Genomic DNA, 22,998 nt, shown 5'->3' with positions numbered 1-22,998 from the left:
TGGCTAATTGCTGCGTGGAGACAGCACCTGTGGTCCAAGACTGCCTTCAGAGCAGGCCTTTGTGCTGAGGTAGGATGTTCAGATCTCTCTGGCGGTGTCCAAAGCTGCTGTCCTCGACAGTCATGATCCCCAGAGCAGCTGAGGGGCTGAGAAGCTGTAAGAGGGAGTGAGGGGGAGGGTGCAGGCACTGAGGGCAGCCCTGGCTGAGCAGGGGTGAGAGGGGTGATGCTGCTGGCATGGGAAGAGCTGGTGCCGGCCCAGGTGCTCGCTGAGAACCAGCAGGCAAGCTTCCCTCCCAGGGCAGGCCTGGGGACGTGGTTCAGTGCCCAGGCCTTTGTGCCACCTCCAGAACAAGCTGGTGAAGGAACAGGAGCAGGGACTTGTCAGGCCTGGTTCTCAATCCCTACAGTCTGAACCGAGGCCTTAAATCCCGCTAAGGCCAAGGTGTAAGACGTATCTGTAGCCACCTATGGGACTTAAGTTTTCATTAATGGTACCTTTCTGAGCCTCTGCCAGCTGTAAGTGGGTCAAGCAGCATTCCAAAATACCCTAATTGCAGCTCAAGCTCCTGCTTCTTTCCCACCTCATCAAGGGAAGCTGCACCTGGGGCCTCGCAGGGTTAGGTGAGCCCATGCAGGGCCAGATGGGTGGCAAATAATTCAACCAGGACCACAGCCATACAGAAAAGATCTTTAATTTATGAAATGAAGAATCAAACTTTGTTAAAATCTGCACAAATAAGTTATGATTGAACTATTGAGAACTACAGAAGCCCCGTGGCAGAAACACCTTGGTCCGAGACGGGAGGCAGCTGTGTCCTGAGGCAAAATGGCAGATCTGTGGGCTGCAACCCCAGAAGGAGCCTGGTACTGAGGCTGGGGAGGCAACTAAGTGAAGAACAGCACGTATGTGAGTGAGCACACCTTGTCCTGCGGGAGGGCACAGGGCAGAGCACTGCTGGCCCCCACCCAGCCTGCTTTGGCACCACACTCACCCTAGGGGGTTGGAGGAGACACTCCCTCACCCTGGGGACTTTTGGTGACCACCTGCCCTCTCCTTCCCCCTTGGATCCGTGGCTCAGCAGCCAGGTGGACAATTGACCTCTGGGGCACTGTTTCAAGCAGAGAGGAGCTGTGGTGTCTGTCCTTCCCCCCAGAGGTAAAATCTCACCCCTGTGACTACCCAGCATTGCGTCAAACGGGCTCCCGAGTGAAATCAAAGGCACAAAAGCAAGAGCTGCTGTCTCCTCCCGGCTGCGCTATCCCCTCTGCAAAAAGGCAAGGCACCAGGGTCAGCCCTGGAAGAGGGGCATGACAATCCCCTGGGTCACAGGGATGCTTCCCTGACCTGCACCTCACAGCCCCAGCCAGCAGGGCAGGTTCACACAGCACTGTATGTGGGAGAGGTGGTACCAGCTACTGGCAAGGCCTTCAGGGTCCTCCCATCCCTTCTGCTGTCCTGAAATCTCCCCTCCTTGGTCACCGGGTCCCTCAAGAGCAAGGAAAGGCTCCCTGTGTGCTCCCTGCCCTGCTCTGCCCACCAGGGATGTGTATGTCTCCAGCACATGTTGCACCCCAGCTCCTCCTGCTCTGGGATTAGCAGCCCCCTGGGACCAGCTAGGTTAAAATGCTCTTGCTCCTGTGTCAAAGCCACTTATCCCCGGCCCGCTGCGTGCTGAGCACTTCTCCGCCTTCCCCAGCAGCCCCTCCTGGAATGAGCAAGCACTGGCCTTACACCCTTTCACAGCTGAATTGTAAACGCAGGGTCTGCTCAGTCAGCAGTCCCCTCACCTTGCCTGCAGTCCTGCCCCAGCCTGCAACCAGGACGGCCCCAGGGGCTCAGACAGCCCTAGATCATTTTCACTTCTGGCGCTTCACCCTGCATCAGGCCCTGGCGCTGAGCCTTCACCATCTGCAGGCGCTTCCCGTGCAGGCTGAACTGCGACCAGGTGAGGAGCTGCAGCAGCGCGCACGCGATGGGCACGAAGACGAGGAGGTAAAAGCAGCCCTGGCGAAGAGTCGGCTCCAAGGCGGCGTCAGACTCCAGCTTCGGCTGGGCGCTCACCACGTTGCCCAAGGGGTTGCGCTGGAAGATGTCGTAGCCTGGTGTCGAGAAGAGGTCGTGAGACGGGACAGCGGGGACACTCATCTCTTCTCTCCCCACGGGACTGGGCGTGGGGACGCAGAGACCAGCGACAGCTCTTTCTGGAAGAGCTCTCTGCATCCACCCACTGCGGAGGGGCCTGAACTCACGTCCTCCCCCTGCCACCCCGCTGCTGTCCCCCGGGGCGGACTTACCGGTGTAGGCACAGAGCAGCCAGGTGCCTATGAGGGGGGCGAACGTCTGTCCTGGCTTGGTGACCAGAGCGACCATCCCAAAGAGCAGCGCCGAGGCCGCCTGCTTCCTGCGGTTCAGGACTAGGTCCTCGTCCACCAGGTCGGTGACCACCAGGTTGAGCAGCTTACAGGTCCCTTCTGTGAACACGCGGTTGCTGCGGGACAACAGGCCAAGCACTGAACAGGGGCACCAAGAAGTGATGGGAACAGGCGAGAGATCAGAGAAAATGGAGAGAGGGAGATGAGAAAGGTTCCCTGACGCTTAAAATAAGAACTTCAGAAGCCCCGGCTACTGGAGGGGAACCAGTCACTGCAGGGACTTGTCCCGAACTGGGTGCTGTCAGAGCTGGGAGCCACGTGGCTTCTCTGTGAGCCTGGCTACTCTTCCTTGGGGGAAACAAGGACAAGTCATTTTCCTTCCCAGCTGGCAGAGAGCAGGGGAAGTGAGTGCCGTCTGCGTACCTGGCTATGAAGATGCAGAGCAGATAGACCTGATCAGGTCCTGCCAGGAGCATGACGACGCTGAGAGCCAGCTTCAGGAAGAAGAGTCCTCGGACCACAGCGTAAACCCCACAGCGGCGGCAGAGGGACAGGAAGTAGAGGTTGTTGAGGTGGGGGGCAATGTAGGAAACACCTGAGCAAAGACAGAGGCACAAATAGCTCGAGAGAGTTTCGGTACCCACCATTCCCCCCGTACCAATAACAACAGAGAAGACAAGGAGGGTAGGGCAAGAGGTAAAAAACAGCCCCCAAATACACACAAGAGAAGGTAGCTGTAGTAGATGTACTTTGTGGGTTTGTGACACAGCGCACGCTCTTCCTACAGAGGGCAGAGCGCATGCTCTACTTCATCAACCTGATGAGCAGGAAGGAGGAAAAGACTTGCCCATTATTCCACAGGGGATGGGGCTCAGCCCTGGAGCAGAAGCGAGGGAGACTGGGCAGCGCGACCAGAGCTGGCCCACACGCAACTCTCCCAGGGTGGCTCTAGCCCTACAGGACCAGTGCCCACAGATCTGGGGCAGCCTGGACGTGGTCCATGTGGCACAGGAGGAGTAAATTAAGAGCTGCATCCTAGAGCCGTATCCACAGACACTAACATCATGCTCAGAGCAATACCTGTGTGGAGCCATGGAGTCAGAGTCCAGCACTTTGTGCTTTTCACTTCTAGAAAAGGCTCCAAGTTACTCGTCTTGTGCCCAGGAAGGAGGTTCCAGGGAAGCGTGTAGGGTGTGTCATGTGTGAATCTTACAACCCAGAGACCCGTATGCACCTCTCCCCAGCTGGGGTTTGGGAAGGCAGAACACAGACTCAGGCCAGGCCCTGACCCTGACCCAGCTGCTCCCTTTAGTGCTGTCTGAAACTCACCGAGGAGGAAGGATCCAGTAGAGACAGAGATCTGGTCTGACAGCAGGTGCTCCAGGAACAGGGGGAAGAAGTTGCTGTTAAAGTGGCAGTGAAAAACCTGTGAAAGCAGCATGCAGACAAGCCGGTCAGCAGGAACAGCAGTAAGAGGGAACAGAAAAAGCTAACAGCCCCCTGGACTCTTGACTTGGGAGTCCCGTGCCAAGGGATCGTGCAGGATTGGCCTCCAGTACCTTAGCATAGCAAGAGCTCGGCTGTGGAGCTTACAACCCTGTAGGCTTTGAGACGGCAAAGCTGCAATGCCAGCGGCCATGCCCACTGCATGCCTGGGGCCAGTGCTGCGTGCCAGCTGCCAAAGCATTCCTCGCTAGTGAGCTCACAGAGCACACAACAGGGCAGGGCAAGGAGTCCACAGCAGTGGCCACCAGGATTTGAAGGAGGAAGGAGTGGCACAGCAGGTGGGAGGAAGCAGCTGTCAGGATAACAACAAGGCAGCAAGGCTCAAACACAACGATGCAGGCATTAAGAGCCTGCCTGAGGGGAACCGAGGGGAGCCTGAGGGGAGGCAGAGCTGTGACGGCAGCACACCAAGCTCAGGGAAGTTGGGCATGCCGCTGGCATTTGGTAGTAATTGAAGAGGACGAGAAACAGAAATGGCAAAAAGCAGCTGGGAGGTGGATCCAGCTGGACAGTGAGAGCAGTGACATGAGGCTCGGGAAAGCAGGAGGAGACGGTGCTGGCAGCCAAGCCAGCAAACTGCCCTCCTGAACCCTTCCCACCACAAACCAGGCCTCGTGCTTCTGCACCCCAGATGGATGATTACAGCCAGCCCCTGTAATCCAGCCTGCGCTGCGGAGAGGAGGCAGCACCCCACAGGTGCTCGGGAAGTTTCCTCAGGTCACAAGCAGGGAGAGTGGCTACCAGCCGCTGGATCCCAGCCAGTACGTGCAGGAGGCCCTGAGAGCAAGCGGGTGCCAGAAACACCCCTGCCCTTCCTGGGGAACTGGTGTGCTGCTGAACCACCGAGCAGCTAGAGCCAGGCTGCATCCTCTGAATCCCAGCGCGTCACTGCTGCACCTACCTGGACCAGGTTCATGCAGACAAACCAGAGGAAGTTGCGATGCCGCGTGAGCTGCTGGAGGTATTCTGCCAGGGTGATCCTCTTCTCCTGGGGTACGGAGAGTTTCTCGATGTACAGCCTAAAGGGAGAGGAGGAAGAACAAACAAAAAACAAAACAACTGTGATTCCTTCACAAGCAGGGCAGAGCCCCTGTGCAGATGCAGAGCTGTCCCTTTTCAGCTCCTATTCTGACCTTCCTTCTCTCTAGACCAAACCAAAGAGAGCAGAGTCTTCAACAATGTTTGCAAGAACAAAAGGCTACAGGTCTCCCAAAGAACATTTGTTTCCTGAGCCCACAGTTCAGATTTCTGTCCATAAAAGCATTCTCCTGTCAGCCATTACACTACATATATGCCCCTACTCCAGATTAGCTCACCTGGCAGATCTCATCAGGACCTGCTGTGTTAGTACAGCTTAAAGCTGGCAGCTTGGAACAAGAGACAAGTGAGTATAACAAGAGACAAGTGAGGCAGCCCAAGGAAAAGCAAGGGAGCTGAATGGGGAAACCAGCTGCATCGTGGCCCGCGCAGCCCAGTCACCATCAGGCAGCTAAAGCGAGCAAAAAGGTAAGGGATTCGCTTGTCCTGCTCCACAGGAACCGGGCAGCAAGGTGGTCTCATGCTCAAGCAGGAATACTTCCATGGTAAGCTGCTTCTGACGTTTCGCCACTCACAGGCCTCAGTGGGTGCTCTAGATACTAACTCATTTCTCGTTCCAAACACTGGGAAGGCCACACAGCAGATCAGAGCTCCAGTTTGGGCCAGGGGTTTCACGAGATAGTTTTGTCCTATTTTCAGAAGGCCTTAGGAACCAGTGTGACCTCAGGCAGAGGTGATTCTGAAAACTGTATCAACAGACAAGAACCACAGATGATTAACAAAAGTTTTCCTTGTCCTGGATCTTCTCACGCATTTAGTTTGCTGTGGTATGTAACAGGACCCTATAGATCTATGCCAAGCCTTTGTCCCTGCTGCAGAACTGGTGACACTTACTGTTTTAGGGTTGATTCCTGGTCCCATTTTGCTTTCCCATCAGCCTCAAATCGCTGGCGGAGCAGCTGTGTGGACAGGGTAAAACCAACGATGGAGCAGAGGGCCAGCACGACGCAAAATATGCGAAAGGAAAAGAAGTCTTCCTTGTTCCACACTGTGTACGACATGAAGACAGAGAGCGAGCCTATGGCACTGAAGAGAGAGCAGCAGAAGTTGAGGCTCGTCCTGTCTTTTGCCGAAACAGCCAGGTCTGCGAGCAAGGCGTTGTGATGGAGGTCGACCATGGTGAGAAAGCTGTCGTACATGCAAAGGCAGAGAAGGAACTGCACGCCAGGATGAGCCCAGGCGACCCAGAAAGCCAGGAAAGAGATGGCAAAGAGAGGGCCATTGTGGCTTAGTGCTCTGAGCCTCTTCAGAACTACTTCTGGGGAGGAAATCTCTGCTCCTGGCCTGCAACAGAAGATAAAAGTTTTAGACACTTGGACAACACCCTGCATGACCACATATCCTTGCTTTCCAAGGAAGTTGTGTAAGTGGCCCAGACGACAACGCAGCTTTTGCTCATGTAACAAACACCCACATAAGATAAATTCTCATCTAATATATGAATCCACAGAAAGCGTGGGCTTAAGAAGGCCAAAAAGCACAAAGAAAAGGGATCCTTCTTCTCCTGAGCAAGGGTCTCCCCGATAGCGCTGCACTGTCTGCTTTGCGTAATGTAAGTTATTTCAAACAGCACTTAAAACGTTTTCAGTAGGTGCAGGATGCCACACCGTGATTTTCATTAGAAGCTCAAAGCAAATACAGGAGAAATGCTAATGACGTCAGTGGTCCATGATTCACGGATTTTGGGAACAACTGGTTTGATGTATTCCAGGTGGAAAAAAAATTGTCCTTTCCCCCAAGTCCCCCAGACTACACACAGACGCTTTCCAACACCCCAGCAAAGGGCTTGGGATTTTAGATGCGGATATTTTAGGTTCTGTATGACTTGTGATTGTTAAGGGTTAGGGTCACATCTACTTGGTACATACGTGACCTCCTCTATCCAGCCAGGTACTGAAACAACATGCAAAGAACACTGAATTTCTAAGATGGCAGGAAAAGGAGGTCTTTAAAGTTTCGTTCTCCAGTAACCATTCCCATGCCACAGTTTTAAAGCTGCCACTTTCACACCATCTCCCCCAGAGACTCAACAACTTCCCAGCCTCTGCTGGAAGTGGAACTTAACTTACTGCTGCGTGCTAAGGAACACCCGGTCGCTCAGCCAGCCAAACAGAGGGTCATTGAGGCTGTTCCAGATCAGAAACACCGTCTAGGAAAGAAAACAGGACAGTGAAACAAACCACAGGACAGCTCCTGCAGAGACTCGCTTTTGTTCCTGCATCAGGCAGCGCTGAGCTGGCAGGGTGACCCGCCAGCAGGAACCCCCAGCGCGCCCTCCCTGCGCCACCACCGCGGTACAGTTCCCCTGCCTGGGGCAACCGGCACGAACGCAGCGAGGCCGGTGGTTTTCCAGGCTTGTGAAACGCCCCCATGTCCCCAGGGAAAAGCCTGTCTTAAGAACAAAGTCTCCGGGTTTTCTACTCCAGCTCCTTTTCTGTTTGTGTAAGTGGGAAAAACTAAAACACCCAAACTAGCACTCAGAAGACTCCCGTGCTCCTTTCCCAAAGAGGAATACAGCTATTTCAGCTAATGTCCCGTTCACTTTTAGCAAGGACCTGTCTCAGAATTTCTTCTTACAAGGGCAGAAATCCACGGAAAAGACTAACCTCTCCTATCCAAAAGGATAGTTTATCAATCTTGTAAACAGAGACAAAGGTGTCCACGTAGTAGAGGAGAAACACGTTGTGCAAAATGGAGACGAACAGCGACAAGGACCCGTAGATCACTGCGGTGGGCAAACGGAAGAGACAAGCCAACAGTCGCAACCCCATGTCGGTGTGGTCGGCGGTCAGCTCCCCGGATCACCTCCATTTCAGATGGGACGTCTTCCCCCAACACCTGCTGCATCTCTGCTGGGGCCAATCCATGGTTGCTCCTGCAGGAGGGAAAAGAAAAATAAGTCAATTTCTTAAATGAACAAAAATTGAATCTAATTAATTGATAAATCTTTGCCAGCAAAGATCGGAACTAGTATTGCTTTGAGGAGCTGTTCAGGAGTGGATTGGATGGGATGTAGACCAGAAGCTGCCTGCTGCACTGAAGCCATTTCATTAAGGGGAGGCCAGGCTGTGTGCTCAGGGGTGCAGCTGTCCCCTGGTGAGCTGCCCCATCCTTCGTACCTTAATGTTGTCAGCCAGCTGATTAGCTCTTTCCACCTCTTTAAAAGCAAGGTCAGAGGAGGAATCCAGCTACGTAGCTGCAAACAGCAAAGCAGCCCTCGGAAAACAGCCCCAGTCACTGACGTTTTTAGGTGCCGATGTTAATTTTTAGCCAAATAAAAGTGACAACAGCCCTGATGTAATCTCACACAGGCTGCTTTCCCCAGGCAGTCGCAGCTGAGCGCACCTGGGCTCGCTCAGACAGGAGTTATTTATGGCGAGCGGCGCTGCTGCTGCTTTGTGGCACGAAGAGACACGACCAGAAGGCGACGGCGTGCAGCGGACATGGTGCCATCACGCCACAAAGGCTACCAAAAGCCACCTAACGGCTGTCCGGCTTGCCTTGGGACAGCCTGAATTCGGGGACTGGAATAAAGATGCTTGAGCTGGGCAGCAGTATACATGGAAAGCAAGCAAGTGGAAAGAGCAGCCTCAGCCTGGAGCAACCCACTGCATGTTCCCAGAAGGACGAGGGGAGGAGAGGAGAGGGCTCCTCACACCAGCACCCACCCGAGCTCAGGGCCGTTTGTGTGTCTGGTGAGGTGTTACGGGTTCTTAAGTCGGCAGCAGTCAGCTTCCCTGGCCCACACCATCCTAAGACAACAGCGTCGCTATCTCCACACTGCCAAAAGCCAGATAAGGACCTGAGTGACTTTCCCGTTCCAGCCCCTCAGAGCCCGCCCGCACCCGATTCAGACGCATCGGGGGGACAATTCACAACGCGGGGTAAGAACGAGTGTGTCGGGAGCAGGAAACCACATCCTGAGCCAGCCCTCGCGGCTTGCACCACCAGCTGCAGCAAGCCCAAGCAGAAGCAGCAGATCAAGGGAAGAACAAACAGCTGGGTACGAAACCTGATGAAACTCCAGTCCCACTCAGCACTTCCCAGAAGCCGTCAGCCTGACCGCTTCTAGGCAGGATCAGAAAAGCAAAAATAACTGTCTGCTCTGCCCAGCCCGAGGAATTCCTCGTAACTGGTTCAGCAGGAGCACGCGGCGTTCGTTCCAATCGCTTACATCGCCAGACTGAAACGGGACATCGGCCCCACCCCTGGCCGAAGCACCGGGCCTCGGTTCGGATCCAGCTGCAGAGCCCTGACGGTGCTGAGCCGCCAGGCTGCATCCCCGCCGTGCCAAAACCCACGGCCAGATAAAAGGATGACACCGCTCCACGGGGAGCTCAGCCAGACAACGAGCGTTTGTAGGTGTAATTAAAGACAGACACGCTGACGAGCCTCGAAGGGAAATTGCATTTCGTACGGTCACGCACTGAAAAGGAGTCAGGAATTTGCGATGGATGGAGATGAAGGTAGAAAGCAAGGCAGACAGCGTCAGTTCGGGCTGTAGGGAACATCAGCGTATCCCGATCTCGACCACTGCCTGCACATCTAACTCCGCTACACACTTCCCGTGAAGGAGAGAGGAGGGCAGATCAAGGGAAGGCGGCTAAAACGAGCCAGGGAGCGAGGCAGCTGCCTTCCGAGGAGAGGCCGAGCAGCTGGGACTCCTCAGGCACAGGGGAGAGGGACAAGAGGTAAGGCGGACGTGGAGCCGCGGTGTGCCAGGACACAAGAACCACTGTAAGGAGCAGGAAATCAGTTCAGAACACGTGGAAGTGCTGACAGGCGGCAAACACCTGGGATCTGCTGTCACAGGAGGCGGCAGAGGTGGGTGGCAGATTCAAAGGATTGGACAAGTTGACGGGGAACGCTGTACGCAACCCACTCAAGGGGACAGGCAGGGGATCCCAGGGAATTAGCATCACCAACCTGAGGGCTGCGTGTGCTGGGGGTGCCCCAACAGGCCTCGAGCACAGCCGAAAGGAGACACGCAGGAAGCAATAGCAGAGCACCTGCACGCCGTCAGCACCGGAATTACAGGGAAATACACGCACCCGAGCTCACTGCTGCTCCACCCTGGGAAGTTCTCTTCCCAGGACATTGTTATCTGGGGTGCACACAAGCACGCCTTCTACTGTGACTCTCTGTAAGGATTATTTAGCCCCTGGGTTATTACTGCGGAGGGGCACAGCTAAAGGGTGGGTGACAGATACGTTAAAAAGCCTCAAGCATTGCTGGTAACAGCTAGTCGTACACCAGACACGGCGCGGTGGCTCCGACAGCACAACCACTACCTCCGCGTGAAGGTGGACTCGCCTTTGCTCCCCAAAGGCTGTTCGAAAGCAAAGCCTGCTCTAGGCTCGGTACTTCGCACTGCACTTTACACGCGTACCCCATCCAAACGACGCTTTGCTAAGCACACGTTTCACAAACCACAGCTGATGAGGTTTCCAGAGACACCTTGTTTTGTCATTTTTGTGCTACAGCTCTTTAAAAAAGGTTAAGTCCCACTTCCTCTCTTCTCCCCCCCCATCACACCCCACAGATGGGCAACCCCTGCAGCCAGCTGACATTTCAAAGTGATCTCACACTTTGCTGGCACAGTTGTCTTATTTTTTCCCCCCCCCCCTCATCTGCAAGCATACAGATGAAAAGAAACAAATTATAGTTGCCCATGAAAAGTGGATTTTGCATCTACATCCAAAGCGCTGTGTTATTTAAGCTTGCCACACTGGTATTTTCATAACCTTTTCCTTGGGACAGAGCGTTAGTCACGGGCTATGTCAGAACTTTTCAAAATGAGGCTTTAAAAAGTAGGGGGAAAAGCAGCTGCAAGAGGGAATAGCTGTCATCCATTCACACTGAACTTCTAACGCACACTCATAAAGCAACGAGCTCGTAAATTAGAGAGCGACTAGCCTTTATTTCATAACATTTCCACCTCCGCATCTGACATCTGGCGGTGCTCCTGCCAGTGACGCTTGCAGATCTTATCTTTCTGGAGAAGGATGTTTGAATACTGGCTACCAGGAAAGCCTTGCCTTTGTTTGAGAGTGCTGGCAAAGGGCAGCAGGGAACAGACCACAGTTTGGGGCTTTTACATCTGTTCTAGCTTCCCAGCCAGCTCACAGCTGGATCCACAAGCCATTGTGTCCCACAGCGACTTGGAAACCCTTTGGCCTTAGAACGAGACCCAGCTCCAGGGCCTGAGCTGCCCCCTGCCAAGCTGAAGCCTCTCGGACCGAGTTGGCAACGGAGCCGCATGCCCTTGGCCCAACGCAGTCTGTTAAGCAGGGCCAGATGACTCCTCTGTACCAAAGCTGCTGCTCAGGACCTGGAGTAGTCATCTGCAGACCTGACCGCAGTCGCAGCATGACTCTTCAGTGCGTTCCCCACTACGTGGGCAAGGCAGGGTGGAACATCCCAAATAATGCCTCAGAATACGTCTGTGCTCGCTCCAGCGGTCACCGCAGTGCCTCTGCCGTGTATTCTGGACTTCGGGTGTCTTACTGGCTAAAGCAGAGGGACAGTAAATATCCCAGCTGTGTCTGCACAGCCACAACGCAGTAAATCCACTAGCAGGATAAGCCACCCAGAGGGGACTACTTCCAGACATTCCTCGTTGCCAGACAGGACAGGACGGGGCTGCTGGCGGCCCGGCCCCATTCCTGGAGAAGCCAGGCCTGTGAAATCGCTGCTGCTCTGCGACCCACGTCAGTAAAGCTCCCGGTGCTGGGCACGCCGATTCCTTCCAGACCCCGCAGGTGATGTTTTCAGCCTGAGGAAGCACAGCGCTGGGTGTGCTCACGGGTCAGGCTGACCGGTCAGTGACAAGTCCTTTGGGGAGAGGGGACCAGATCTTTCATGCTCCATCCCGCCCTGCTCGTGGTGCCCAGGAGGCCTCCGCAGCACAGAAACCTCCATCGGTGCCCACCCACGGACCTACTATTCCAGCAGGACCTTGTCGGGTAAGAAGGGCAACCCCTGCACAAAGCTGTTTTGCTCAGACTGACGGAACCTTCGCTTAAAATAGGAAGTCTCAAAGTCCTATTCCTATCCCAGGAAAGCCCCACAAAAATTCAGGCTCCTCTGACCAAACTTTGACCTGGGCACCCTCTAGGAGGCGGATACACCTGCCAGACTCCCAGTTTCTCCACTGGGCTGAAACCCTACCACCCGTTCCCTTAGCTAACCCACCCGCTAACAGCCCCAGCGGAGCGCCAAGCGCCGTCCCGCGCCAACCGCTAACGAACTCACCCCCAGCACCCGGTATCTGACGGGCGAAGGGGCGAACCCGTCAAAAACCCACCACCACCGGTCCAGACCGGGAAACGTACCGTCGGAAGAGCCTCTCCGGGCTTCTCCCAGGACCGTTTACTGATCCAACCACCACGTGACTTGGTATCACGAGGAGTGTGGTGATGCCCTTTCTGGTTAAACCTCCCCCAGCAGCACCCCCAGGCACACCCCACCCAGCACCGGTGACCGTGGTCCAGCTCCTCCTCAGGGCACCCACGGCCCCCTCGAGGCAGCGGCCGCTCCCTCACGCCCCGCCTCAGCCCCCTTAGCTCCAGGGCCCGGCCGCCAGCCCTGCAGCCCCCCCCCCGGGAGGGCGCTACCAGGGGGTATCGGGGGGAACCTCCCCCGCCGGCCCCGCGTGGGACCGGCCGGGGTAACGGGGCCAGGCGGGCGGCCGGGCGCTACCACTGCGCGGAGGGGGGGGGGGGGGGGGGGGGCGCCACCTCCTACCTGCGTCCGGTGCCGGCGCTGCCCCGCCGCTCCGCTGCCCAACCGGCGTCTGCGCATGCGCGTCCAGCTGTTCCCCGACCCCACCCCGGGGCCATTTTGCGTCCTGGAGGGTGAAGCCGCCCCCCGCGCCGCCATCTCGTTTGAGGGCAGCTGGAGGGGAAGCGGCCTGCACGACGCTTCATTTGCATAGCCACGCCCCCTCCGGGCGCATTCCGCTGGGGCCCTTCTAGCCGGGGCAGGCCGGCTTCTCTATGGTCCCCCCTCCGGTCTCCATGGAAACGGCGAGGCCTGGGCCTGCGGGGCCGGGCCTGGGCCCTCGGCGCTGAACCCCGTCAGGGTACTCGAGAGGGGCACCCTTTCGTCTCCCAAGATTCATTTGACATTATGTTGTCCAAAATAATAATAAAATAAAGACTGCAGTTGTCCCTTACTATTTCAGACCTCATTTCGATGCTTTCTCCTGAAGAAGGATCTCTTGGTGTGCGCGTCCCCCCCCCCGCCTCTCACTGCAGCGGTTGCTCTGGTCCCACACCTCACCTGGGGAAACAAAGTCCCAGTGGTTACGTTTCTTAAAAAGCACAATTTAGCAATTTCAGCAATCCCTTCAGCTTGCTATGCTACGTACTTGTATTTTATACTCTTTGCTTCACTTGCACCCTATTACAAAATTGACAGTAGTCACCTAAACAGGTCATTTTTATAAACTCATGGAAGCCAGGCAGTTAACGACAGCCATGCAATTATGGGCTGTATAATTAGCGAGGTGAAGGTGTTGGCCCACCCTGCACTGACCCTGCTGCAGCCCCTAAAGGCCTGTGGTAGCACAGGTGCTTGCAGTGAGCCTGCTGAAGGAGCAGGGGTACAAATACGAGCTCAATGCCTGTGGCTGAGGGCAACTGAAGGGCTGGGGAGGGGAAAAAATAAAGAAAAATGTTTTGTTTTCAAGGCACCTAGCCTAGAGTTAGTCTCTTTTTCCTGTTCTTGCTGTTGTTAAAAATTACAGTTCTCTTCTGAGAGCTGCTAGTAGTGTTTTGCTACTTTGAGAAGAACCTGAAGTTTTGGTGAGTGCCTTTGCAAAGTTCATGCTGGAGGGCTGTTCTGCAAGTGCTGACTTTATTCCTTCACCTGTGCCTGATATTCTCTCTATGCCAAGTGCTTGTGTTCTATTTTTTCCTCTGTGAGGCTTTTCCCTTGCTAAAACATGCACCTTGTGATAGGTTTAGCAGCCATACCTATGCTCAGGTAAGCTTCCTTAGGCTCCCCACCTGAGCGTGTGGCTCTGTAGGAGAGCAGGCACCGTGGCCCTGGCTACCAGCAGCATGCTTCGGCAAGGTGTGGTGCTGTACCTGTGTGCATTCGCTGTCTGGTGTGTTGTGAGGGTGTGCTGGTGAGAGGAGGTTGCAAAAGAAAGCTGCCTTTGTGAGGTCGGGTTATCCTGCTGCTCCTGATCCAAGCAAAGGCATCACCTTGGCTGTTTTTCCTCAAGAAGTGAGTATGTACACACCAAACAAATGTCTGATAGCGACTAAAGACTTATGTTGCAGTACTTTAAAAGTTATGATGGCAAAGCAATATAGCTGCTAGATTAAATGCTTGCAGTATGAGCGTGTAAGTGAGGGTTTCTAACTTTTGTTTGGCTTGAATCCCTCTGGAGGCAATGCCTCATTCACCCCTGCATATCCTGTTTCTCTGGTAGAGGCATGTGTAGTAGTGCAGCTGGGGCAGTGATTCATGCGAGTGCTCCAGCCTGTAACTTTCCTAGCATCTCCTGATTGTGAACGATAATGTAAATTGTTATTGTTGTGTGGTGGTAGGCTTCAAGCACTTTAGTTTTTGAAAAATGACAGATTTCTCTGAATGATTGCGTTCATGGAAACACAGGGTTGCGTTTTCACTCCCATTTAAAAAAAAAATCAATAAAGTTGCTTGTAAGCTATGTTCTGTGCTGCTGAAAGGCCACAACAGAAGGTAGTTGGAAGGGGGGGGAGTGCATGATATAGAGTCCTAGATCAGCAGAAGCTGTAGCTGTTTTCCTTAGGGGTGCAATAAAAGCAGTATTCCCATGGCTATTTTTAGCTCAGAAGCTTGAGCTTAAACTAGAAACAGTGTGGGTGTTCAAAAATGTGGAGTTGTTGTAACAGGAGCTAGTTTTAGACACTAAAGGCATGATATGTCATACAAGCCCAAACCCTGGATAATCTGTTTGCTGCTCTGGCTGGCTGGCTGTTGATCCCACAGAGGATCCAGTACAAACGAGCTGTGCTTTCCTTTCTTTTTTAACAACGTGTCCTCAATGTGGGGTGCACGGGAATGGGATGTCTGGTATTCTTAAGACACATAACTAAAGCGCAAATGTTTTGTTGTGATATTAGTCACCAGTGTATGACAACAGTTGGAGGAGACCCACTATGAGCATGAAATCCCTCTGGAGAACCAGGCTGTGTCACCAGCTCAGGCCTCTGCAGGAAGCCAGGAGATTCTCCCAAGAAGCCTTCAAGGGCATAAGGCTTGTAATCAAGCAGCTGAGAGAGCAGGATGGTGCAAAACATGCTGTTCTGCTATGCAAACTGTGTCTGTTTGATAAGGAGGTGCCTGTAGGTAACTGGAGCTAGGCAGGGGAGCCAAGGCTGCAGCAGAATGGTTTGTTTTGGAGGGTGTAAAGTCAACAGTGTATAACCAGATAATTGTAGGGGAGGCTGAAGCAACCCTTGCAGGGCAGAACTGTGCAAGGCTGCCCAGACCGTATCAGGAACGCCGTGTAAGGCCGAGATCACCTAGGTAACGGTATCAGAAGTGTCAGACTTGGTTATGGATGTAGCAAAACTGAGACCAATGAGGAAGAAGTAATTAGGAGTGGAATGACTATTTGGTAGGAGACCGGCCGGAGGAAGGGAGGCATCAGCATGGCAAAAGAGTGGGTACTGGAATGAGAGAAATAAAAAACGAGGTATTAAATGAGATGAAAGGACAAAGGAAGGTGGGACTGGCTGAACGAAGGAGTGCAGACACCTGCAGATGGCAGCTGAGCCTGGGGACCCAAAGCTGCTGGGGTGAAGCTCCTCGGACAGGCTGCTGGACTCCGTCAGGTCTAGGCTGGAAAGATTTGGCGTGGGGGTGGGTCAGACCAGCACCCTCGCACTGGGTGCTGCGGGAGGGAAGGGTGATACATCTAACGCAATAACAATGCTGTATCGTTTGGAAGGCATGACTAGGATATTATAGTCGTGTGCAGAATGATCCAAATAACTGTGAGTTACTAGTGGTGTGTTAATGAGGTTATTGATTCTTCGGGTGACTTATTGGGGTGATAGATCCATAGTGGCTGGCCTCTTCAGTCAGGTGTCTCCAGGCTGCAATCTGAAGGGGGAGGGCTGGGTACTGAGGTACAGAGAGGGGCTCACCCAGGGTCTCCTAGCTTGGAAGCCTGAGCAACTGATAGTGAGATCTTCTGCTTAAAGAAGGGGGGTGTGTGGATGGAGGAGGTGGATATCAGATGAACTTTGGGGGGTGGACGGGGTGCAGGCTCTGCTGGAACACGGAGGGGGTCCTTGGGGCTGTGAATGTTGTGGCGCGCAGAGAAATATGTGCTTGATCAAAGCAAGCAGCATTTAGATAAAGAGCTCCCTCTGGGAGAGGGCTTGGGTCAGAAGAAGGTGGTGGCTTCTGGCAGGGCAGGCTGGGCTCCTGACATCCCGGATCTCGTGGGGCAGAGATCTGAACCTCGGGTGAGGAAGTTCCCTGGTGAAGGGTGGCTGCAGGGGCTACTAGGTAGACAAGACAATGGTGGGAGCTTCAGTTGCTCAGAAGCTAAGCCCTGGGGGAAGGAGGATATATCACGGAAGGAGAGAGCTCGGAGGAAAAGCGGGGCATTTATTTGTGGCAGCGCAGCTGTCCTGGACCCGCTGCGTTGTCCCGTAGCTGCAGCAGCAGGACTGGGGGGGGGTCTGCTCCGAGCCCCTCTGAGCAGAGCTGCGCAAGGGGGTGGCTGTGGTAGCACCAGAGCTGAGCGAAGGCTCCCTCGGCAATGTTTTTTTGCCTGGTGCTCTGACCTCGTTCAGAGGCTTTGCAGCAGACCTCGGAAATAAATGTCAGACCCATGCCAGATTTCAGTCTTTTCTGGGAATGCAGCTTCCAACAGCTGAAACAGATCTACGCCCCTTGAAAGGCCTGTGCGAGGGCTGGCTGCCTGGAACGCATCCTCACTGCCATTTCTGTGGCTGCTGCTCCCTCGTGGTGCTGTGGCAGTGCTGGAGCTCAGAGGGATCTTCTGGCTCAGGAGTGAAATCCTCCCCTGTGGCTGAGCTAAAAGGGGGTGTCTGTGGTGTGGGGCCTGGGAGAGGCCCAAAGCAGCAGGCTTTGTGTGAATGCCCGCTGGGCAGGGTGGCAGCTCGCTCCTTCCCGGCGTGGGTTTGGTGTCTGGGGAGCTCTGGGCTGCTCACCCCACAAGGCGTGCTGGTATCGGCTGTGTCTCGGCAGGCAGAGCCTGGGCAGCGAAGCCGTGTCTGCGGGAAGGTCCACGTCCCCCTGCTGCTGCCCGGGCTGTGGCTCTCCTTGATCCCACCCAAATCCCCTGCTGCTGTAGCACAAATGTCCGAAACGGTCAGGATTGGTGTGTTTCTCCTGGTTCTAGTAATAACGTCACGCATCTAACCTCTGAAACCCTTTCTGCCTGGTAGCTTTACTGCTCTTTGGGGAAATCATCACTCCGAGTACCCGTGTGTCTCTGTAAAGCCCTTTTATTCCTGGTGGGCTGTTCTCAGGCTGCTGTCAGTACCAATCCTTTTCCTTTTCATGTCATTGCCGCACACCGCACAGGAGCGTGTCGAACAGCCTCAGCCCTCTTCTGAGAAGCGCGGGCTGGGTTCTCCTGCCTCGCCAAGCTTTCCGTCCAGAAATATCTAACGACAATCGGCGTCGGGAGGCGCTGGCGTGTACTGGCTGCCTGCAGGAAGCTGATTGCCGCTGCACGCACCGTGGCTTTGTAGGAAGCGGATTGCATGCAGAAATCTGTGACTGTGGCGATATCCAGGGTGCAAGCCTGAAGCAGGGAGCTCCTCCCGAGCTGCCTGCTTGGTCTCTGGGTGCTGCGCCGAGCTGGAGGGCTGCTGTGTCAGCTCAGGTGCCTGCCTTGGCTGCTACCCGCTGTGCAGCATCCCACTGTCTCCCTTCGTAGGTGCTACAAGAGCTGGTCTCGTCCATAAGGTACCTCCTCGTGGCACCTTGTGGTAGGGATGATGGAGGAGCCTCCTGTGGAAGCACTTACTGCTCCTTGGAGGGCTTTGCCGGGACCGCGCGGGTTTCATGTTGGCTTGCAGAGTGCAGCAAAAAACCTTCAGTGCTGCTTTATCCTCCTGGGAAGAGGACACACAACCTGGAAGTGCTTGCAGGATGAAGCAAGTGTAGGAATCTGTGCCCCTGGATAGAAATTAAGGCCTGGAAGAGCCCAGCTTGCCTCCTCTGTAACGAGCTGCTGTGCTTCACTCAGATTCCTGCAATGCTGCCAGGCACGTCTGGCTGAGCGAGAGCATCCCCCCTAGGAAGGCAGCCGGGTGCCCGTGCCTTAAATCAGTCCTGGTGGCAGGGGAGCAGAGCCTGGCGCTGTGCTGGGTGCTTTCTGTGCCCCTTCCCCTCCTCTCCCTCTGCTCCCTCCCAAAAGAAGCCCTTGGGAGGCCTCTCCTGGGTGAGGGATTGATTTTTTTTTTTTTTTTTTTTTTTTTTTCTCCAGAGACCTTGACCGGAGCACGATCTGATGTTGGCAGCAGGGGGAAGGAAATGACAAGGAAAAAAAAATGTTTTTGCTGCGATCCTCTCCCACACACAACTTCCAGCTATGGGGATGCTGGATAAGTGTGCGGGACTGACACCGGGGCTGTGGAGGGCAAACCTTAGCCCACTGTGCTGGCACAGTGACGTGAAGGAGTAGACCTGGTCACAACATCTCACTTCCAGAGAAATCCTTGAAGCTTTTCTCGCTTTGTGCTTTTTCCAAGGGAGGCCTTTGCCAAAGCTTTGCCAGATGGCAACGGTTCTCCGGAGTCTGCTCAAAAATGTGGGGATTAACTGGAAATAGCTCGTGACTTCATCCCTCCTGGTTCAGGGAAAACGTTGCTCTCGCCGTGCTCATCCCTGTACCCTTGGGGATTGATACAGAGAAGTCACAACAGATCTGTGTTTTTTTTTTTTTTTTTTTTGTGGGGTGGGGAGAAAAACCTGGCAGGAAGAAAGCCAGGAAGGAGTCTGCAAGGCTGGGTGCTGGAACAGTGGAGGAGAAAGGCAGCAAGTGGAGTCTCCCTGTTCTCATTTGGGATCTGGCTGTAGGGTGATGGCATGGGTGAGGAATGTGTAGGCCAGCCCTTCCATAGACGGCCGTGTCTCTTACGGTGGGCCAAGCATCTCTACAATTGCTTTGGCTTTCAGGGTACTCCCTCGGGAACAGGCTGAGCGCTAAATAACCTGTTTGATGTGCCAGCTGGGCCCAGGAACTTGGCTAACTTTGCTGTGTGGGGTGGACAACAGACTTGGTGACCCTCACTTTCACATTTGTCTTGGTGAAAGCAATCCCCAGACGTGCCTGGTGTCTCTGCAGGGCACACCTCGGGTGCTGTGGCTCCCCTCGTCTGTCGGTCTGTGCTGCAGCCAGGCTCTCACCTCGCTCCTAGAGTCTGCGCACGGCCTGGCACGGGTTTGGATGTTTGTGTTCCTTGCGTCTCCACAGCTCGTGCTGCTCTTTGTGCTCCAGAGCACAGAAAGCTCCCTGAACTCACAGCAGGACCAGCCTGGTACTGGGTGCTCTCCCTGTTGGTGAGCAGGGACTGATGGGGTCAGGACCCCTTCCTCAAGGAGTGCTGCTTAGGTAATGTTGGTAATTCAGTTTTAAGCAGCTGGCTTTTGATGCCTTCTGGCTGTCAGATGGTCTCACTGTGTTTCCTGAAGTCCTGCCTGCTCTCCTTTCCTGGTGAACGAGGCATGGGGGCAGGCAGGCTGGTGCTGGCTCTCCTTTTCCTGCTGTCCCCACACAGGTTTGTTTTGCACCCTAGCTCAGCCCTGTGCAGTCTAGCAGGGCTCCGCTCCAGCTGTGGTCTCCCAAAACCAACCTTGGGAAAGCAGAGCAGGCTGAGGGTCCACACAAGCCATGGACACTGGCGCAGTGATGGGGTCGATCATGTTGTCAGCCCCCGGGGGCACGGGGCTGCAACTGTGCCGGGGCAGGCAGGAGCAGGGCAGCGCCAGGCTGAGGGGGACCGGTGCTCCTGTGCAAAGAACAAGCTGTGCTGGCTCTGCTTAGCTCAGGCAGGGTGGCTCTGTGGTCCCTGCGCGGATCACTGGCTCTGAAACACAAAGGATCCATGGAAATGCTGGATCCCGGTTGTTTCGCTGAACTAGAGCGAAAGATGCACTGAAACTCCGAAGAAAAGACACTTTATTCTGTTTACCTGCCTCGTGCTGCCACTGATGTACGGTACCCCTCTGGGTTTTGTAGTGCTGAGTAAGGCAGACGGCGTGTTTGGAAGTAGCTAACAGCCTGCTGAAGGGTCCCCAGCGTTGTGCAGGGCCGTTACAAGGACACGGGGCCGTCTCTCCTGCCCGCAGTGGGTTTTATGCCAGCTTATTCCCACCCGAGTGCCTTCCTTCAGGACCTGGGGGGGTTAAGTGATGGCTCCTGCTGAGCGGCTAACCGGCACTCGCTGGCAGTGCAGCTCTGTTCTTGGCATGCTAACCTGCAGATGTGGGGAATTCCTTCTGTTAATGTCAGTTTGCTTACAGTGTAGGCATACCTGCTTATTCAGCCTGGTCCTGGAACGTATAGCGATGTAAACTTCTCTTCCGCTCCCGTCCTCACAGCTGTTGACACTCAGCAACTGCTCCGGACGGATGTCCCCGGTGTGAGGCCCCAGCTCCCGTACCATGTACCAGTCCGCCTTCGTGCCGCGGGAGTTCTGCCCGGCCGTCGTCCCGCCGCCCGCCTACACCTACCTGCCCCTACGGGCGGGGAGAGCAGAAGAGGCCGCCAGCTCCGTGATGTTCCCCCCCATCCACATGCACAACTTCTACAGCCGCCCCATCACCTTCGTGGTGGACAGGAACGGCTACCCTGACTATGCGGGAGGCCAGGTGGAGTATCATCACCTCTACGGTGCCTCCCACCCCTACTTCCCCCCGTACTACGCCTGGCACTTCCCCCCTGTGCTCCCCATCCCTCTGTACAACCCCTATCCAAGCTACAGTCCCTATGCCGCCTACCAGAGGGCGGATCAGTATCGAGACACGTGGCCGGAAGGCTTCACGATGAGAGGGGAGCTTCAGTGGGGGAAGCTTGGGAAGGTGTTTGGGCCGAGGAAAGAGCTCCCAGAATTTGTGAAGGATGATCTGCGGAGGGTTTATGGCACCTACCCACGGACCAGCGTCTCCATAACCTACCGGAAAGGGGAGTTCTTGGTCAAGGGAGACCCCAAGGTAGGAGAGCAGGAATATACGGTGGAAAACAAGGTCATCCAGAGGGCCCTGACCCCCAGCGCCAGCGAGGCAGACGACAGCAGCGAGGACCGGAATCGGAAGAAGAAAAAGAAACCGCGACACTGATGCGGCCTGTCACCCCAGGGACAGATGCTCCGGAGCCCCCGTGGGAGCCAGCTGGCAGCAGCTCTCGGTGCAGCCGGGAAGTAGCGCAAGCAACGGGTGCCCCCACTGGCTCCTAACTGCTCCCCCTCCTCCACGAGCTTGCGGCAGCTTCACCCCGTCTGATGCACGACGCCCGTCCTGTGAAGAAACCACCTGGCACTTGACTCTCTGTCGGGCCGGCTCTTCGGTCCCGGTTTTGTAACGAACATTTGCTTCCCACTGGTTTGGTTGAGTGGTCACGGTCTGGTGAGGGGATCCCCAGGCAGCAGCCCTTGCCCAGAAGCTGGGCCTCTTCCCACCCTGTCCGAGGGAGGTTCCTGGAAGCCGGGTCCCTTCCTGGCACTCATCTGAGGAGATGGAATCTGGATTTCCTCCAAGTCGGAGGCAGCGCAGGTCCAGAGGGGAGAGCAGTTCTTAGGCACTGTAAAGAGCAATTGTCTGCACATCTCGTCACTGGTTTATGGCCACACCGCTGTGCTTACTCACGGTGTGACGCCTCCGCGCGGCACTTCCCTACACGCTGGCAGAAGATCTCGGTGTCCCCATCCCCTTACACTTGGTGACCTGGTGCTCGTTTCTCCTGGCCGTGTGTCCTCGCTGAAACTGCTGCTGGAGGCCCTGCTCCGGCTCTGGCTCGGCTCTGCTCGGAGGTGCTGGCTCGCTGCTGAGGCTCCTGGAGCTGCAGCACCTCCACGGATGGGTCTCCTGGGAGGGGGCCTGAGCTGTGCTGGAAACCCCGAGGGGTGTGAGGGGCTGGGGCTGAGTCTGACTTGCTTGTGAACTTCTGTACCTTTTAAATGATTATAAATAAACAATAAAAAACCAAATGCAAATAGTTAAATTCCTGCTTTTTAGCTGCCTGACTGCAGTCTGCTGCAAACAGCTCGCTACCTGTTCTGGCACCTTTCTGTGAAGTCAGGAGCTCGACCCATGCAGCTCATCCCTTCAGCTGTCTCCTAATTTTCCTGGCTCGTAACTGAGCCCCCAGTCCCCAGTGGGATGCCATGGAGACGTAGTCCCCGACTCACACGTCCTCACAATTTAGTTGCTGTGTTCGATGTGCTTCTCAGGCTGCTTTGAGATTCTGCTTTTGCTCACCATCAGCACGGCAAAGGAGGGAGCCTGGGAGGGACGCACTTGGGGGCCCTCAGTGGCTCTGAATTACTGCAAAGGAAAAGCAAGTGGATGCATTACCTAAACAAATGCAACAGCTCTGCTTGCTTAAGCAATTGCCAGAACAGCTCAGCAACGATCTGGATTTCCCCTTCCCCAATTGGTTTCTTCGAAACGGGTGAGCTCTGCTGCTAGAGAAAGCAGTGAGAGGCCTGAACCAGGAGAAAAAAAAAAAAAAAACTGCTGCAGAAACCTCAGACCAAGCTGCTGCCGCCTGGCTGTGCTGCAAGCAGCGGGGCTTGCTGGAGGGGCCATGATTGTGCTCTGCTCAGTGACTGGCAGCCGACCAGGCCTGCCCTGATCACTAGTGTAGGGAAAAAAGCAATTACTCTTAGCTATTTGCTCTCCCTTGGCTAAGCAGAGCATCCTCTACGTGCAGGCGTAGAGGTGGTGGCGAGACGTCTGCTGTCCCTCCACCAGCTGCTCCTAGGGGTGAAGTTTGTGCGTTAGATCCTTGGGGGTGATGCAGCACTCGGGTGGA

At 55.1% G+C, this 22,998-nt stretch overlaps 2 protein-coding genes across 8 annotated transcripts; one reads left to right on the top strand and one right to left on the bottom strand.

Annotated features, from left to right (window-relative positions):
- Window positions 1–678: 678 nt before the first annotated feature.
- Window positions 679–12,818, bottom strand: MFSD13A (major facilitator superfamily domain containing 13A). 3 transcript variants are annotated; one of them, XM_040564570.1, is made up of 9 exons: window positions 12,726–12,818; window positions 7,586–7,854; window positions 7,049–7,128; window positions 5,814–6,263; window positions 4,783–4,900; window positions 3,705–3,801; window positions 2,799–2,970; window positions 2,298–2,491; window positions 679–2,102 (listed from the first exon to the last, which is right to left on the bottom strand). In XM_040564570.1, exons 2-9 carry the CDS (start codon window positions 7,748–7,750, stop codon window positions 1,849–1,851), a joined length of 1,530 nt encoding a protein of 509 aa, XP_040420504.1. In that variant the 5' UTR covers window positions 7,751–7,854; window positions 12,726–12,818; the 3' UTR covers window positions 679–1,848. The 3 variants fall into 3 exon arrangements, with proteins under 3 accessions (XP_040420504.1, XP_040420506.1, XP_040420505.1); XM_040564572.1 differs by lacking the exon at window positions 12,726–12,818 and adding an exon at window positions 12,234–12,504; XM_040564571.1 differs by lacking the exon at window positions 12,726–12,818 and adding an exon at window positions 8,648–8,754.
- Window positions 12,819–13,616: 798 nt separating this feature from the next.
- C7H10orf95 (chromosome 7 C10orf95 homolog) lies at window positions 13,617–22,678 on the top strand. 5 transcript variants are annotated; one of them, XM_040564574.1, is made up of 2 exons: window positions 13,617–13,786; window positions 20,568–22,678. In XM_040564574.1, the coding sequence occupies exon 2, from the start codon at window positions 20,631–20,633 to the stop codon at window positions 21,303–21,305; it is 675 nt and encodes a 224-aa protein (XP_040420508.1). In that variant the 5' UTR covers window positions 13,617–13,786; window positions 20,568–20,630; the 3' UTR covers window positions 21,306–22,678. The 5 variants fall into 5 exon arrangements, with proteins under 5 accessions (XP_040420508.1, XP_040420512.1, XP_040420509.1 ...); XM_040564578.1 differs by lacking the exon at window positions 13,617–13,786 and adding an exon at window positions 13,981–14,213; XM_040564575.1 differs by lacking the exon at window positions 13,617–13,786 and adding an exon at window positions 15,531–15,639.
- The last annotated feature ends 320 nt before the right edge of the window (window positions 22,679–22,998 follow it).

Source organism: Cygnus olor, chromosome 7 (assembly GCF_009769625.2).
Source record: "Cygnus olor isolate bCygOlo1 chromosome 7, bCygOlo1.pri.v2, whole genome shotgun sequence".
NCBI lineage: Eukaryota > Metazoa > Chordata > Aves > Anseriformes > Anatidae > Cygnus > Cygnus olor.
The sequence above is the reverse complement of the archived record's forward strand: the minus strand, read 5'-3'. Positions and strand labels throughout refer to the sequence as shown.